The 14,012-nt window shown below is 47.5% G+C and overlaps 4 protein-coding genes across 4 annotated transcripts; all 4 read right to left on the minus strand.

Moving 5' to 3' along the window:
- Positions 1 to 145: 145 nt before the first annotated feature.
- Positions 146 to 1,231, minus strand: N7503_011603 (uncharacterized protein; the record flags this gene model as incomplete). The annotated part of the gene is made up of 1 exon (XM_057071149.1): positions 146 to 1,231. One exon carries the CDS (start codon positions 1,229 to 1,231, stop codon positions 146 to 148), a length of 1,086 nt encoding a protein of 361 aa, XP_056917760.1.
- Positions 1,232 to 2,065: 834 nt separating this feature from the next.
- On the minus strand, positions 2,066 to 4,079 carry N7503_011604 (putative MFS allantoate transporter; the record flags this gene model as incomplete). Its single annotated transcript, XM_057071150.1, has 9 exons — positions 2,066 to 2,267; positions 2,326 to 2,419; positions 2,496 to 2,736; positions 2,792 to 2,880; positions 2,936 to 3,153; positions 3,204 to 3,470; positions 3,522 to 3,552; positions 3,609 to 3,756; positions 3,807 to 4,079. The coding sequence occupies 9 exons, from the start codon at positions 4,077 to 4,079 to the stop codon at positions 2,066 to 2,068; spliced, it is 1,563 nt and encodes a 520-aa protein (XP_056917761.1).
- Positions 4,080 to 5,030: 951 nt separating this feature from the next.
- Positions 5,031 to 9,642, minus strand: N7503_011605 (putative ABC transporter; the record flags this gene model as incomplete). The annotated part of the gene is made up of 4 exons (XM_057071151.1): positions 5,031 to 5,060; positions 5,120 to 7,191; positions 7,245 to 9,200; positions 9,255 to 9,642. 4 exons carry the CDS (start codon positions 9,640 to 9,642, stop codon positions 5,031 to 5,033), a joined length of 4,446 nt encoding a protein of 1,481 aa, XP_056917762.1.
- Positions 9,643 to 11,885: 2,243 nt separating this feature from the next.
- On the minus strand, positions 11,886 to 13,788 carry N7503_011606 (uncharacterized protein; the record flags this gene model as incomplete). Its single annotated transcript, XM_057071152.1, has 2 exons — positions 11,886 to 12,956; positions 13,030 to 13,788. 2 exons carry the CDS (start codon positions 13,786 to 13,788, stop codon positions 11,886 to 11,888), a joined length of 1,830 nt encoding a protein of 609 aa, XP_056917763.1.
- Positions 13,789 to 14,012: the final 224 nt, after the last annotated feature.

Raw genomic sequence — 14,012 nt, forward strand, 5'->3', positions numbered from 1 at the left:
CCACGGTTGGTGCAAGACATTCTAGAAGAATCGAAATCAACTTTGACGAGTTTGTATTGCTATTATTATCCATCAAGATGTAACAATATACAAGATCTATTACGAAAAGTCACACCTGGCCGCAGTGATAATTGTTACCGCAACGTCAAACAGTAATTCGCCGAGCTTTTAAATACTCATAGTCAGGCATTGATTCCAAAACCGCCTTCACAATGAACTCAGCAACCTGACTTCCGAACTCAACCTTCCACTTTTCCGCCTCGACAGCAATATCAACTTCCGCCGGAGTCCTATTCTTGATCATTCCTGAGGAACTCGAGAGTGTCGTCAGCATGACATTAGCTGCACGAATATGTGACCCCTCAAAATCATCACCAGCACTCGCCTTGGCATGATTAGACGCCCAAAAATTACTTTTTTCCTCATGACCCTGCGACTTCCACTCAAACTGCAAAGCCTTCGGATCCAATCCGGTCTCCTCAGCAAATCGAACCACAACTCCGGGGTTGTTGATCAAATCATACGCATCCACAACTGGCGGCGGGCGAGACAAGCCATGTTGCTCCAAACACCAATCATACAATGAGCGAGCCCAGCACATCCCCATACTAGTCACAGTGGTCACCTTCACGGAATCCTCATCGATAATCCCCTGCTTGGCGAACGTCATCAAAGCCCGCCAGAAAGACGGAAATGACAGCGCTGGATGCCGGATCACGAATCCCATCTGCCATGAGCGCAGGTACTCATCCGAGAAAATAGTCTCATTAGACGAGGCATATGTGCCTAAGGATCCATATTTCTCAGGCGTGTGAACTCTAAAAGCATTCAAGAATTCTTCATCGTGCACACCGGTCAGCTTCTTCTGGAACGCTGCTGGTCCAAAAATCCAAAATGCGTGCTCTTTTATAAACATCATTTTGTTTGATGCTTCGGCTTGTGCCGCTGCTATTTCGAGCTTGTCCGCGCAGCTCTGGTACACTGCTTTGAGTTTCTGTTTTTCTTCTTTGGTCCATTGGGCTGCTGGCTTTTCCATATACCCATTGCTGGCTGCGGATATAAATGCTGGGTAGAAAAAGTACCCGCCTTTTTCGTTTGTATAGGTATTCGGTTGGTTGGGGAGGTTGAGGACTTTTAAGAGAAGATTTGATGCGGTGCGCGGGGTGCTGACGAGAAGAACGCGGCGAGGCTTATGGGTGGCTTCATTAGGTGAAAGATGAGCTGAAGCCATGTTGTATAGATTCAATATGTGACGTTTCAATGAAAATTGTCGAGATTTTCAAATAGGAATCTTAGGCAATGACCTTTTTAGCAAAGAGCAGCAGCCTATAGCTATATTGCATGGTTATATAGCTAGATCTACCATCCGAAGATCGGCAATCGGCAGTATGAGGAACGTGTGTTACAATGACAGTCACAAAAGGCACGTCCCCAGCCTTGAATCTGACTGGGTCTCAAGAAGAACAAATCTTATTCAGACCTCGTGGACGACGCCGTTTGAACTCAATTATGCAGCTGAGATCCACGATCCTTGAGCAGCGGAGGATATCAAGTGCAAGAAAGCAGCCTTCAAGGCAGAGACGAACCGTGTGGCTTGAGTTCAGCTTCCCCGAACAGGCTTTCACAAACCAGGAGAAAGCAACCTTGAAGTAAGCAGGGTAAAGTCTCTCATTCTTAACCTGACCAGTAACTTTGCACAAAAGGAGACACGTCATAGAGTTTATAGGAGCATGAGCATTAGGAACGAAAGTTCAAGTGGAGAGAAACCAGTAAGATAAACAGCTAATGAGTGTATATGTGACGAAGCTTATAAAGAGACTCTTGTCAATAATGGGTGACAGTGAGAACATGTCAAATATATGAACTGCTTATTTATTGTGGTTGTTCATCAAATGCTGGAAGTACTGGCCTATACGCTGCCACCAATGTCGTTGATAATCTGCAAGCCCCGCAATCAATCTGCAGGTTAATATATATACCGAAAACTATTAGTGTTTTGTTAGATAATAGCCTACCCAAAGACCTGCGGGTATGCAGGTCAAGACGAATAGAAGGGGAGTAGAGCTCACTTCAAATTTTCGCGATCTGTCAGATCCAAGAAGGCAGTAGAATCTAAGTCTCTGCCTTCCAGTCCTCCCTCCATTTGTGACTGGATACGATCACGCTTCTTATTTTCCCATCGAAGTAGAAGGCCAAGTATGGTAATAAGGCAAGCCTCGATCAGATGCGAAACAATCATAGACCAAATCCCCAGTGTGTATGTTGGCCTGAAACTCCGTCAGTATCGTATCGCGAAGAAATAGTCCTATTCATATATGGACTTACGACTGATCCGTCTTGTAAAAAAACGGGCCTGCAATGTTACCGGTGCAGTATCCGAGGAAAAGAACCGCATTAGTGACAACTTTCTTGGTGTGACCTATTTTTTATTGAATTTCGCGAGTCAGTGCAAACTGGTCGTATTGCCATGAAGCGATGGAAGACTGTAGACATACCGGCTGTATTCGCAATCTGCATGCTCAGAACGAGCACAAATGCGGCATTGTACGGCCCAGTCAGATAGTAGCAGATGAGCCGACCAACATGCTGATCTGTTGGCACAAAGCGTAGACCGAAGGCGCCAGCCAAATTTGGAATCAAGAAGATCAGAACAAACACGCAGCGCCGATTTTCGAACCGGTCATTAAGGTAGACACAGGCCAGAATGGAAAGAGCTATGAAAATTCCGTAGGGGATCTAAACCAATTGCATGTCAGTGGAAGGAAAATGCACTAGAAAGGACATTAAGTACCTGCAGAATGGTTGTGATCAAGGTTGAGTAGCCGAAACCCTTGATAATAATCGTACCGAAATTAGAGATTCCACCATTGGGAACATTGCCTAGTCAATTCGTTAATGGCCAGCTCAAAATGAAAAGGCTTTCGGATTGGCATACAAACAACACCCAAAATGAAAAACATATAGAGCTTATAATCCATGAAAGCTTCAAGGATCTGGTACGGCTTCAGATGCTTATTCTCCACACCAGTCTGATTCTCTCTGATGCGCTCAACCGCGATTCGTCGCTCTCGTTTGCTGAGTCCACGAGCGGTAACAGGGGAGTCTGGAAGGAAGATGAACATGACGATTCCCCAAGTAGCGCAAAGGGCTCCACTAAGAATGCAATTAGAACATGATAGTCAAAGGCGAAAGGATTGACGTACATGATAAGAAACTCGTATTTCCAAGACGGCAAAGATCCTCGAATATGACCAATACCGTAGCCTAGTAGGCCGCCAAGAGCGATTCCGATTCCATTGGCCGTATACCACAACCCGATTCGTACGGGTTGCTCACGGCGTGTATACCACATGCTTGTGATGAGCATGAATGCCGGATCAGAACAAGCTTCTGCAGCTCCCCCGAGAGCCCGGAGGACAGCGAGAGTTTCGAAACTGTTACATGCTGCCTGAATCATGAGAAAAACTCCCCTGGGTCTCTGATCAGCTTCTGATAATTCAGTTCGGGGATTCATCACTCACCACATGAAAATGTTTACTCCAAGATATTTTCCTAGAAGCTTAGTCAGAGAGAGATGCGTACTAGAGACTTTAAATCAGAGAGAATACCGATTGGAAGTCTTTGCATCAGGAAGTTAGTTGGGAATGCCCAAGCCAAAAACCCAAAGTAAAAGATACTGCTTAGCCAGTTGTATTGAGTTCCATGAAGACTGAGATCATCTTTAATACCGAAGATCGCCGCATAACTCAAGGTAGTCTAATTAGTTAGTGATAGTGCTCGTGTGTGCAATCTCCAACGAAGCTGACCTTGTCAATATAGAAAAAAGCGTAGCACACAGCTAGGTATGGTAAGATCATGAAATCAATCTTCCGTAATATTTTCCGTGCTTCCTCTGGGTCGACCTCCTCATGTAGTTCATCCGGGTCATCGAATAGGGCCATAGCGGCATCGCCATCCTTGGATTTAGCAGATTTCCATTTGCTGCGGCTAACGCTTGATTCAGCGTGTGTGATGGTGGGTTCATCCATGATGTCGGTTTTGGAGCCAGGAGTTGGCTCGTGGGGGCGTCCTTCTGCCATTATTGTTTGACTTTGATTCAGGGTCCCAAAAAGGTAGGACGGAGTAGGCAAGTTAATAGATATCAACAAATAAAGTAAGGGGTAGCTTGAATATCTACGTGGGGGATGTCAGTGTTTTAATAGAGAAATTGAAAACACCAAGGCATATAGGGTCACGGGCTATGCTTATCATTTGGCTACGATCGGGGTTTGCATATCAAACAAGTCCTATTTCTCCGAAAGCTTGAAGAAGCGGGGAAACCCTAGCTATACCTTATGCTAATGCGGAATGTTCCTCTGGCACGTTCGGGGTAAGATATGCGCAAGGGTCTTGGCTGACGAGCAGTTTTCTCGGACTAAGTCCGCGATTGGCTTTATAATGAAGGAGACTTGATATTATAGCAATTAAATTTAAGTCTGGTGCACTGCCTTCACAATTTGGTTCATGCTAAGAGAATCCGTTCACTGGAGATGTGGAATTCGGACTTCATCCGACAACTCGGCGAGCTTTCCGCAGAAGATAGTTCAATGCAGATACGCTTGGCATTATTAGGCATTTTGAATGATCCATGATAGGTGAAATGAGTATAGCATAAACGGAAATAATGGTCTAGATGCCGATCGGGCATGGAGAACCGCGAGTTTGTCTTGCCTATAGCGGACAAGCGGCGTGGGGGCGTGGGGAATCCGGGACCGAGGCGCTGTTTTTGCGGGGAAGTGCCCACTACGTTGAGGGAATTCCAAGATTCAGACGAACTATAACAGGAAGGTATTTGACAACACGAGAACGCCAAAGCTGATTAGAGTCAAAAAGGAAATGAGGAAAAAATGATATTATTTTGATTCGGCGTATTCGTCGCAATGTTTACTTTGACTTTTTTACCTTTTAAACTCCCATCGCCTGTTTCAACAGCTCGTCGCAAGCTTCCTCTGCTCTCCTTTCACTAACCCCCGAAGATCTTCTTGGATGCCTTATCTCCGGTTGAAGTTGAGGAATCGAGACTGTAGGTGATAATGATTAGCGAACCGAAAGTGCCTCAGTATAGGGGTGAGGAACTTACAGCTAGGAATAATATGATCAAGTTAGACCCCACGAAGGCGATGAAGATTCCCAGATCCCTCCATCTGTTGTCGAAGCTCATCTCATAAGTCTCGTAGAACTGGTCTCCAACCTTGTATGCGCAGTACTCGCACGTCTGTGTCGCATTATCCAGCAGATAACCAGCTCCTCCACGCTCGAAGAAGGAAGCCATGTATTCACCACAAGTCTCGTTGTCTGGAGCGGTGAACTGATTATACTCTGAGCTTGCGCATTCTACCTTCCGCCCATGAAGCTCTGTCACGACCATGCCACTAATAAGTCGAGTAAACGGATCAAGCTGATAGAGCCAAGCACGCCAGAACTTCGGCATTTGTGGTTTGGGGATCGTAACACCGCAGAACAGGGAGAAAATGATGACGATTGGCGGGTTCAGCTGCGAGGCAATGAAACTGTTGGGTGTCAAGGCTGAAATCATCTGGCCCAGAGTCACGGCGAAGAACTCGGTGATGAGGACCATAAGGAATTGGTAGCCTGCTCGACTGGATTCGGATTGGAATCCGGGAATGTAGTAGATTGGCAAGTAGAAGCTAACAGCACACAAAAGGCTATAGGGGACTTCGGCGAGGACCATGGAAAGTGCGAAGGCGAATTGACTATAGGTTTTGGAAGCAGATTCTCGGTAGAAGATCAGTCGGGCCATGTCGTAACGTGGCTCAACTTGCTGGAGGATAATTGCTGGAAGTACGGTAACGTTAAAGACAACGAAGACGCGGTATTGCAGTGAAGAACGGGAGTCATCGAGGTTCAAGAAAGCCAGTCCAGTAATCAGAGCCAGAGCGACGTGAGTGAACAATCGAGTAAAGCCGTAGTTCCGGGATCTCCAGAAGGAAAGGAAGGTTCGTCGGCCAACCACTTTGATCTGATGCCACATAGGCGAGGCGTACTCCTTTTCTAATGGCGAGCCAACTTGGTCTGCCTGATCTTGGTTCACCTGAGCTCGTTCCGCCTTGATCTGAATGATGTCTTCCTTCACCTGCACCAACTCAGACGAAGTTTTCCAGATATCACCCCAGTCCCGATCACCGATCCGTCGCGTTTGCCCTGCGCCAATAGCATCAAGCATCCACTCAGCAGGGTTCGCATCTTCAGGACAGTCGGCACCATGCTCGTAGAAGTAATCTCGCAGAATCTGGGAGTCGTAACCGATATCACCAAAGTACACGCACTGGCCACCCCTCTGGAGGAGCAAGAGTCGATCAAAGTTCTCAAACAATGCCGAGTTAGGCTGGTGAATTGTGCAGAGAATAGCCTGACCAGCCGTTGCCAATTTCTTCAAGAAGCGAACGATATTGAAGGCCGACTGACTGTCAAGACCGGAAGTAGGCTCATCCAAGAACAGTAGAAGCTCAGGCTTGGCTGCCAATTCAACGCCAATGGTTACTCTCTTTCGCTCCTCAACTGAAAGACCAGTTTCAGGAGTTCCAATGATTGCATCCGCCAGATTTTCTAGCTCGAGCAAGCCAATAATTTCCTCGACGTAGGCGTACTTCTCAGAATGTGGGGTTTCAAATGGCTGGCGAAGATCGGCAGAGAAGCGCAAAGCCTCTCTGACAGTTTGCATTGCTTCATGCATATCCAGCTGTTCAGCATACGACGTACCTCGCTGGAAAGCTGTACCTGGAGGTTTTCCATCCACAAGAATATCTCCAGTGACAACACCTATGTTCTTTCGCGCGGCCAGAACATCCAATAAAGTTGTCTTGCCTGCGCCTGACGCGCCCATGAGAGCTGTCAACTTTCCTGGTTGAACATATCCGTAAACAGAGTCAAGCAGCTGACGAGTACCTGACGGCACAGGCACTTCATAGCAAACATTCTCCCAAGTGAAAACCGATTTCGAGGTGATCTCAACGTTGGCTCCTGTATCCACAGTCTTTTTCTGACGGTTGGCTTTCTTTTTCGCCAATGCCTCGTTCAATTCCTTGCGTTCTTTGTTCTCCTTTTGGAAGAAGGTGATTGTTTTGCCACCGGCATCGAATTGAATGGCCTCTCCAAAGTACAGGTTGCTAGCAAGGAAGCCGACAATAAGTGCTAAATTCAATATTAGTCAGGAAACGGAACACAGGTATTCAATTAAAACATACCAAGCATAATGCCGAAATTCCGCCAGAGGTCCGACTTTAGATAGCTAAAGGTTTTGGCGAGGTAGCTGGATCCAGGGATGATGTCGGAGCCCGAAGCACCACCCGCGAGAGTGCAAGCTTGGTGAGCGATGTCATCGTAGCCGGCTCCGTGAGGCACCAATGACTCCGAAATACATGTCATCGTCAAACGAGTGAATTCATTGATCATGAGTGAGGAAAAGCCAAGTCCGAACGGATTGATGTAGAAGATCCATCTCAGCCACACCTGGCCGCCGGACCATTGGATCAGATAACCCGATGTCAACACGAGGAGGGTAATTAAGACAGCAGCAAACTTCATCGCGTAATCGAAATCGGGGCTCACGCATCCAATCGTTCTGAAGAACACAGTCATGCACACATAACCGGTAAGCACAAAGAGGACGAAGATAAAGAAGGCGCCAGCGTCCAAAGATAGACCACACATGAAATAGACGATGATGCTGAACAGTAGAATTCTGAAAGCCGCGAAGGCGGTATCCACAAATATTTGCGCCAGGAAAAGAGCACTTGGGCGGTAAAATGTGAATGATCGGTGTTTGTTGACAATTGAACGTCCCATCATCGTGGATGCGAGTTCTGCAAAGGCTTGGAATCCATTGAACAGCATACTGATGAACAAGAGACCTCCTCGAGTAAATGCACCAGCGCTAGTCTCGGGTTGCTTCAGCCATACGGTACCGAGAATGATTGCAATGCCAGTTGAAGTGATCCATGATACCGTCAAAGCAAATTTGTCTTGCCATTTGATCAAAAATTGACGTTGCATCAAAGCCCAGATTTGAAGATGAAAAGGAATAGAGTACACAGATGACTTGGGGGTGAATTTCCGCTTGGCTTCTCTGTTGGCGAGTTCAAAATCATCGAAAACTTGCTTATCATGTTGAATTTGTGCACGATAGGCCTGCATCTCTTCATCGAGTCGCTTGCTATGGGTGGATTTCTCGAAAGCATCCGCCAAAGCCTCAGGTGTTGATGGCACATCGTCGGCACTTCTTCCATCTCTGAACTCTCTCTCAAAAGGATCTGTGCATCCTGTGAGATAGTCCGGTGTTGTCTGTCGAGGCTTTGAGCGGAAACCAAGACCCTCAAAATAGGCTCGTGCCTCATTGGTGGGACCGAAAAATACAGACCGCCCGCTATCAATGACGAGAACTTTGTCGAATTGATTGTAGATAGATTCGGAAGCTTGGTAGAGAGAGACGAACGTAGTAGTTTTGTAGATGTTGGTCAAGATTCGAAGAGACTTGGCAAAGTCAAGTGCAGTAGATGCATCAAGCCCGCGGGTACTGTTATCCCAAGCAAGCACAGTCGCACTGGTGGTCATCATCTCCGCAATACTAACTCTCCTGCGCTCACCACCACTGACTCCACGAATGAACTGGTTACCGATCACGGTATTGGCTGTATGCTCAATGTTGAACATACGGAGCAGCATTTTGACCACCTTCTCCTTGAACTCCGCCTTCCCCACGCCATACGGCCGCTTGCCTGGGGTTTTTGTGTCCAGAGCAAATCCAAGAGTCTGTGAGACAGTCAGGGTCGGGTGGTGGATATCATCTTCCTGGTTGTAAACGGCCTCTCCCCGGAATCTTTTGGCAAACGCGTCTGAATCAAAATGACCATACAGGACTTCGCCGTCAACGCCGGTATACCCAACACGTTGGTTGGCAATAACCTTCAAGAATGTTGTACATCCCGAGCCGGGTCGTCCCAGAACCAGGACCATCTCTCCAGGTCGAGTCAAACCACGGAATCCCTCCAAGATGTTGTACTCCTTACCACTTTTACTCCAACCAAACATGTTCATGAGGGTTTGTGGAACGTTGAAGAAGTCAATAATTGCATCTGGGAACGTCTTGATGAAAGTCTTCACACCACCGACTCCCCGAACGGAGAGACCATCCCAAATCACGCCTTGAGGAGAAAGTTAGTGTTGATGAGGGTTAGTATCTGGGAATCTGAACTCACCGATATGCTTATCCTTGATACCAGCCTCGTCCTCGGCAGCGCGATTGCCCCGAAGAGCAGTCTCCAAATCCCATGTGTCGTCTGATTCATGCGAGCTTCCTGCCTTTTCTTCATCAACAGTGGCTGTCGGTTTAGATGCCCGAGAAGCGTGCCTTGAAAGTCGACGGGCTTGGTGCGAAATGCTGGAGAATTGTCTATTCAAATCCGAAAAGTCCTCTTCGGCCTGTTCGACATCGACACCAGTCTGTACCGATGTCACACCTTGTGGATTGGCGATACGAAGTTCCTCGCGGCGCTGCTCATAGCTCAGTGAGTCGACATCGGAATGGTTGCTTCCCTCGGGCGTGAGGAACCTTTCGTCCGTGTTATCAATATCTGATGCCTGCATTTTGTTTTGCGATAGGGCCGCAATAGAGCGAAATGGCCAGGGTCTTCTCTACCGCCCCCGAAAAGCAGGAATATAGCTCAAGGGCACTCAGTTTCCCACACGACAGGAGCAGTGAAAGCCGGGGACTTTGATGATCAATGAAAACCGAAATGAACGAGGAAAAAAAGAGGAAATCGAAGGAACCAAACCGAAAATGAATTAGTGTCAAAGCCAAGATTGACTCAACATTGCTAACGCCTAAATCCGCTTAGGATGGTACGTCGCCCACTTCATAGTCCACTCGGCTCCACATAGGCCCAGTATTCGAAACCTTGGCAGAACAATCCCTGATACATACTCACATGATGAAACAGCGGTGATGAGTCAAGCGCGGAATTAACCAGCTAGTCAAACTAACTTTCGAGAATCTTTGACTCAGCATGACGGAAACAAGAGTTAGCATCAACCCCGGTTAAACCCCGGACATGCACGAGGCACCAATGGCGGGGATAGACCCGTGGCGGCAACTTCCGGTGGCGGATGCCTGTCTTGGACGTGTTCACACAGGCGGGGTCCGAATTGGGTTTGGGGTACATACGGAGACGACGTTGATTCATTGGCATTGCCCTCTGCACAGGCACGGAACTTCATTTGAGGGAGTTGCCTAGAGATCTTGTCGGTGGGGTCAATGTGGAGCGACCGAGTCTCGACCCGAGCTAGAAGACAGCTTATCCAGGCCCTTCCCCACTACGAGAATGGGCTCGATTATACCTCGGCCTGTTGTGATCTATTTACTCCTCAACACTCGGCCGTTGCGGTGTGATTATTATGCAAAAACTGTTGATCAAGGTGGAAATATGCAAATATACGAAACAATACAAGGTTAGACCTCGTGGGTTGGCTGGTCGCCTTTCGGCAACAATAAGCGCCGGGAATTGCCGACCCACCGTAAACAAGGCTCGCGAAGGATGCTGACTGGAACTTTGGCAGGCATGGTCTTTCCTTATTCGAGTGTTGCAAGACCAAGATCAAGGCCATTGCAGATAATGTGCGTGAGATTGTATAGCTGTAATAGTAGTTCAAGTGACACTAGAACCTCGGGATGATTGGAACAATAAATTCCCCACTAGCTAAGCTTCCTGACATGCATGTCCTATAAACGTGCCCGTCTGCCTAACATAATCACCTTGTTCAAGGCCCAGGGAGTATATGGACGGATAACTCTTGTATTTGCTCTCAAGGCCTTTGAATCACAACAAAAAGGAAGGGATGAAAAGAGAGAGAGAGAGAGAGAGAGAGAGAGAGAGAGAGAGAGAGAGAGAGAGAAAACCCCGGGGTCTAAATTGACTCCCGTATTTGAGCAACTGTTATCGCTTGATAGTGCTTCAATTAACAAACCTCCCAGTGCATTTACATAATCTGGGGTGATAGCTCAGTTGGGAGAGCGCACGACTGAAGTTCACTACAGTCTGACATTGTCATCGTGAGGTCGCCGGTTCAATCCCGGCTCGCCCCATTACACCTTTCTTTTTTTTTTCTTTTCTTTTTTTCTCTATCAAGTTTAGAACCACACACAATGGACGTTGATGTCCTTTTTTTTTAGTCGAAAGATGCTGCAGTCTCTTCAACAAATGAGCCATCAATTGATCTTGAGCATTTTCTCATTTCCAGTGCTGCGGACTGCTCGAATCTATTAGAATTCACGCAGCCCAGCTTTCTCTGTCTTTTTCATTTCAATATCACGAAAGTCAGTTGTGAGCTATTTTTTAAAAAACAAGGATGGAGCGCAGTGACATAGACTATTAGATATTCCAAATCGGAAAGATAAGTATCCTCTCTCCGCTCAACCAACCGTGTTCGAATATTATCCTTTATTTAGTCCTTTTGACCTTCTTATCAGCATGGTGTCATTATCGCGTTACACTTCTCTCTAACAATAAAATGGGAGATTCAAGAGCGGAAGGTTCGATGAAGGTATATTCACGGCTTGAAGAAAAGCATTCTATCTGGATGGGTTGAATTGTCAGCTTATACATTAATGTAGCAGGTACAGTACGTCAGGCCTCAGGTAAAAGACCGTCTTTGTGTCTCAATAAGGAGTCAGATTTGCTACCGCAAGGGAAAACATTTACTAAAATAAACTAGAAAATCAAACCCCTTGGAAATAGTGCACAATCAACGTGACTCTAGTTGGAATGTTTGTACTCCTCTACTATTCACGATGCGAAGTTATGAATAGAAGTATTGAGAATTGCTATGAAATGTTAAAGCCGTGCTGCCAGACTCGACTTCAAACCATCGACAATCTCCTTAGCAGCTCTTTCACCACTACGAACAGCACCTTCCATATAACCCTTCCATTCACCAGCGGTCTCTGTTCCAGCGAAGTGCAAGTTACCTGTGGGCTCACGAAGCGCGTTGGGACCAAGCGAGTCCAAAACGCCTGGAGTCAAATGAGCACATGGACAACCGTAGCCGGCCAGCTCATCGTTGCTCCACTCGTACATTTCCATCTCTACAAAGTCCTGTTTGATGGTTTCCTCAGCTTTGAAAAGGGCACCCAGCTGAGTAAGGAGTTTCTCCTGGCGTTCCGGCTGAGGAAGGGTGGCCCATTCTTGAGCCGGAGGACCGCACATAAAGCATGTAAGGGCAAATCCTTCATCAGCTGGACTGCATGAGTCGCGAACGACCGCCGCAGGACCAGTAAATGATTGCGCAAGACCACAGAAGCCCTTTGGTATCCAGAAGGGAGTCTTGAATACCATCATAGCTTTGCTGTAGTAGCCATACTTTGCAGATTCCGACCAGGCAAGCTTCAATGGATGAAGGGCAGGTTCGAAGGAGATTGTCTTTAGCACAGGACTAGGGACAGTTGTTATGACTTTACGTGCACGGTAGACACTGCCATTCTCTGTGATGACATCGACGCTAGAACTCTCTTGGCCAACCTGCTTGACTGCAGTATTGAGCCGGACAGTGTTTGGCACAAGACTTTCTGCTAGCCTTTTGGAGAATGTTTGTGTTCCCTGTCGGATTCGTAGGTGCTGACCCCCTCCTTTGCGGTCTGATCGCATCTGCAGCAGGCCACCACCAGATTTGCAGTAGTTGAGGAAGAAGAGCGCTGATAGGTCACACGGATCAACACCTAGCATTGCCCGAGTCCAAACTGTTGCAGTCAAGAGTGCCTTCTCAGACGCATTGTTAGATCGCAGATAAGCCTCAAAAGTCATGCTGTCGAGGCGTGTGTCTTTGGGATTGAGAACATCAACGGCTTGGCAGTCTGCCTCGGTCGTATCACGGATCCGGATAACATCCTCGACGGAGGCGGAGTCGAACTGACAAACGAAAATCGCCAGATCAGCCTGAGCCCACAGGTTTCTGGGCTTCGTCAACATATCTCGCACATACCTGAGGGATCTCGCCGTATGCGAACTCTGAGGTGCTACCATCTAGGTGTTGAATCGCGCAATTTCCAGTTGTGTTCTGCTCAATAAGCTCCAATCCAAACCGTCGCGCAAGGCCAATCATACGCGTTTGGTTGACATCGTTGATCCAGCCTGCACCAAGTTCAAGAATACCACGACCGCTAGCCATTGGCTGACTCCAGGTCTTACCTCCGACGCGGTCGCGGGCCTCGAGAATTACACAAGACAGGCCGGCTCGAGAGAGCTCCTGAGCAGCTGTCAATCCAGCCAAACCAGCACCAATGATGACGACATCATGAATTTCAGCCCCAGGCCTGCTTGTCAGCGTCTGAGGGATGGACTGGGCTGGAGGCGGACAGGCAATGAGAGCATCTACCTCAAACAGCCATGTTGGCACCACGAGCTGGGAGACTGGAACTAATGTCATTGCAGGTCTGTGACCACCAAGGAAGCGCTGGATTGGGCGTGCATGCTTTCGAGTTTCGGGGTTATAATTGACGATATACACTGTTAATTTGGCGATATCCTTGACCGTAGCCCCAGACGCAACAATCACACGGCGTAGGTTGAGAAGGGCGAGGTGAATCTGAGATTCATAGTCGGCTGGGACATGGCCGGACTTGGTGGCACCGGCTTGGCCAGATATGTGAACAAGCCTGGTATTTGGGGCAGTGATAGTGGCCGGGGCGTGGTATACATTGGATGTGTTGGAGAGATCGAGGATTTCAAAGTGGGATCCCATTTTGAAGACTCAGAGGGGCACAATGCACTCCCTATTTGAATATAAGAGATACTCAGTGGTCAGGCATGTAAAAGGTGACTGATTGGCTTATATGTGTAAATTGTTGGTGCAGAGACTGATAATCAATCCGGACAGAGCTTCACTCAGCGATAAAGCTTCCCGAACCCCTCCGTTGATTATTTAATATAGCCCTGCGGGGTCGACTAGTCACAGTGTCACTATAT

Source organism: Penicillium pulvis, assembly GCF_028828015.1.
Source record: "Penicillium pulvis strain IBT 33274 chromosome Unknown scaffold_8_segment0_segment0, whole genome shotgun sequence".
Taxonomy (NCBI): Eukaryota; Fungi; Ascomycota; class Eurotiomycetes; order Eurotiales; family Aspergillaceae; genus Penicillium; species Penicillium pulvis.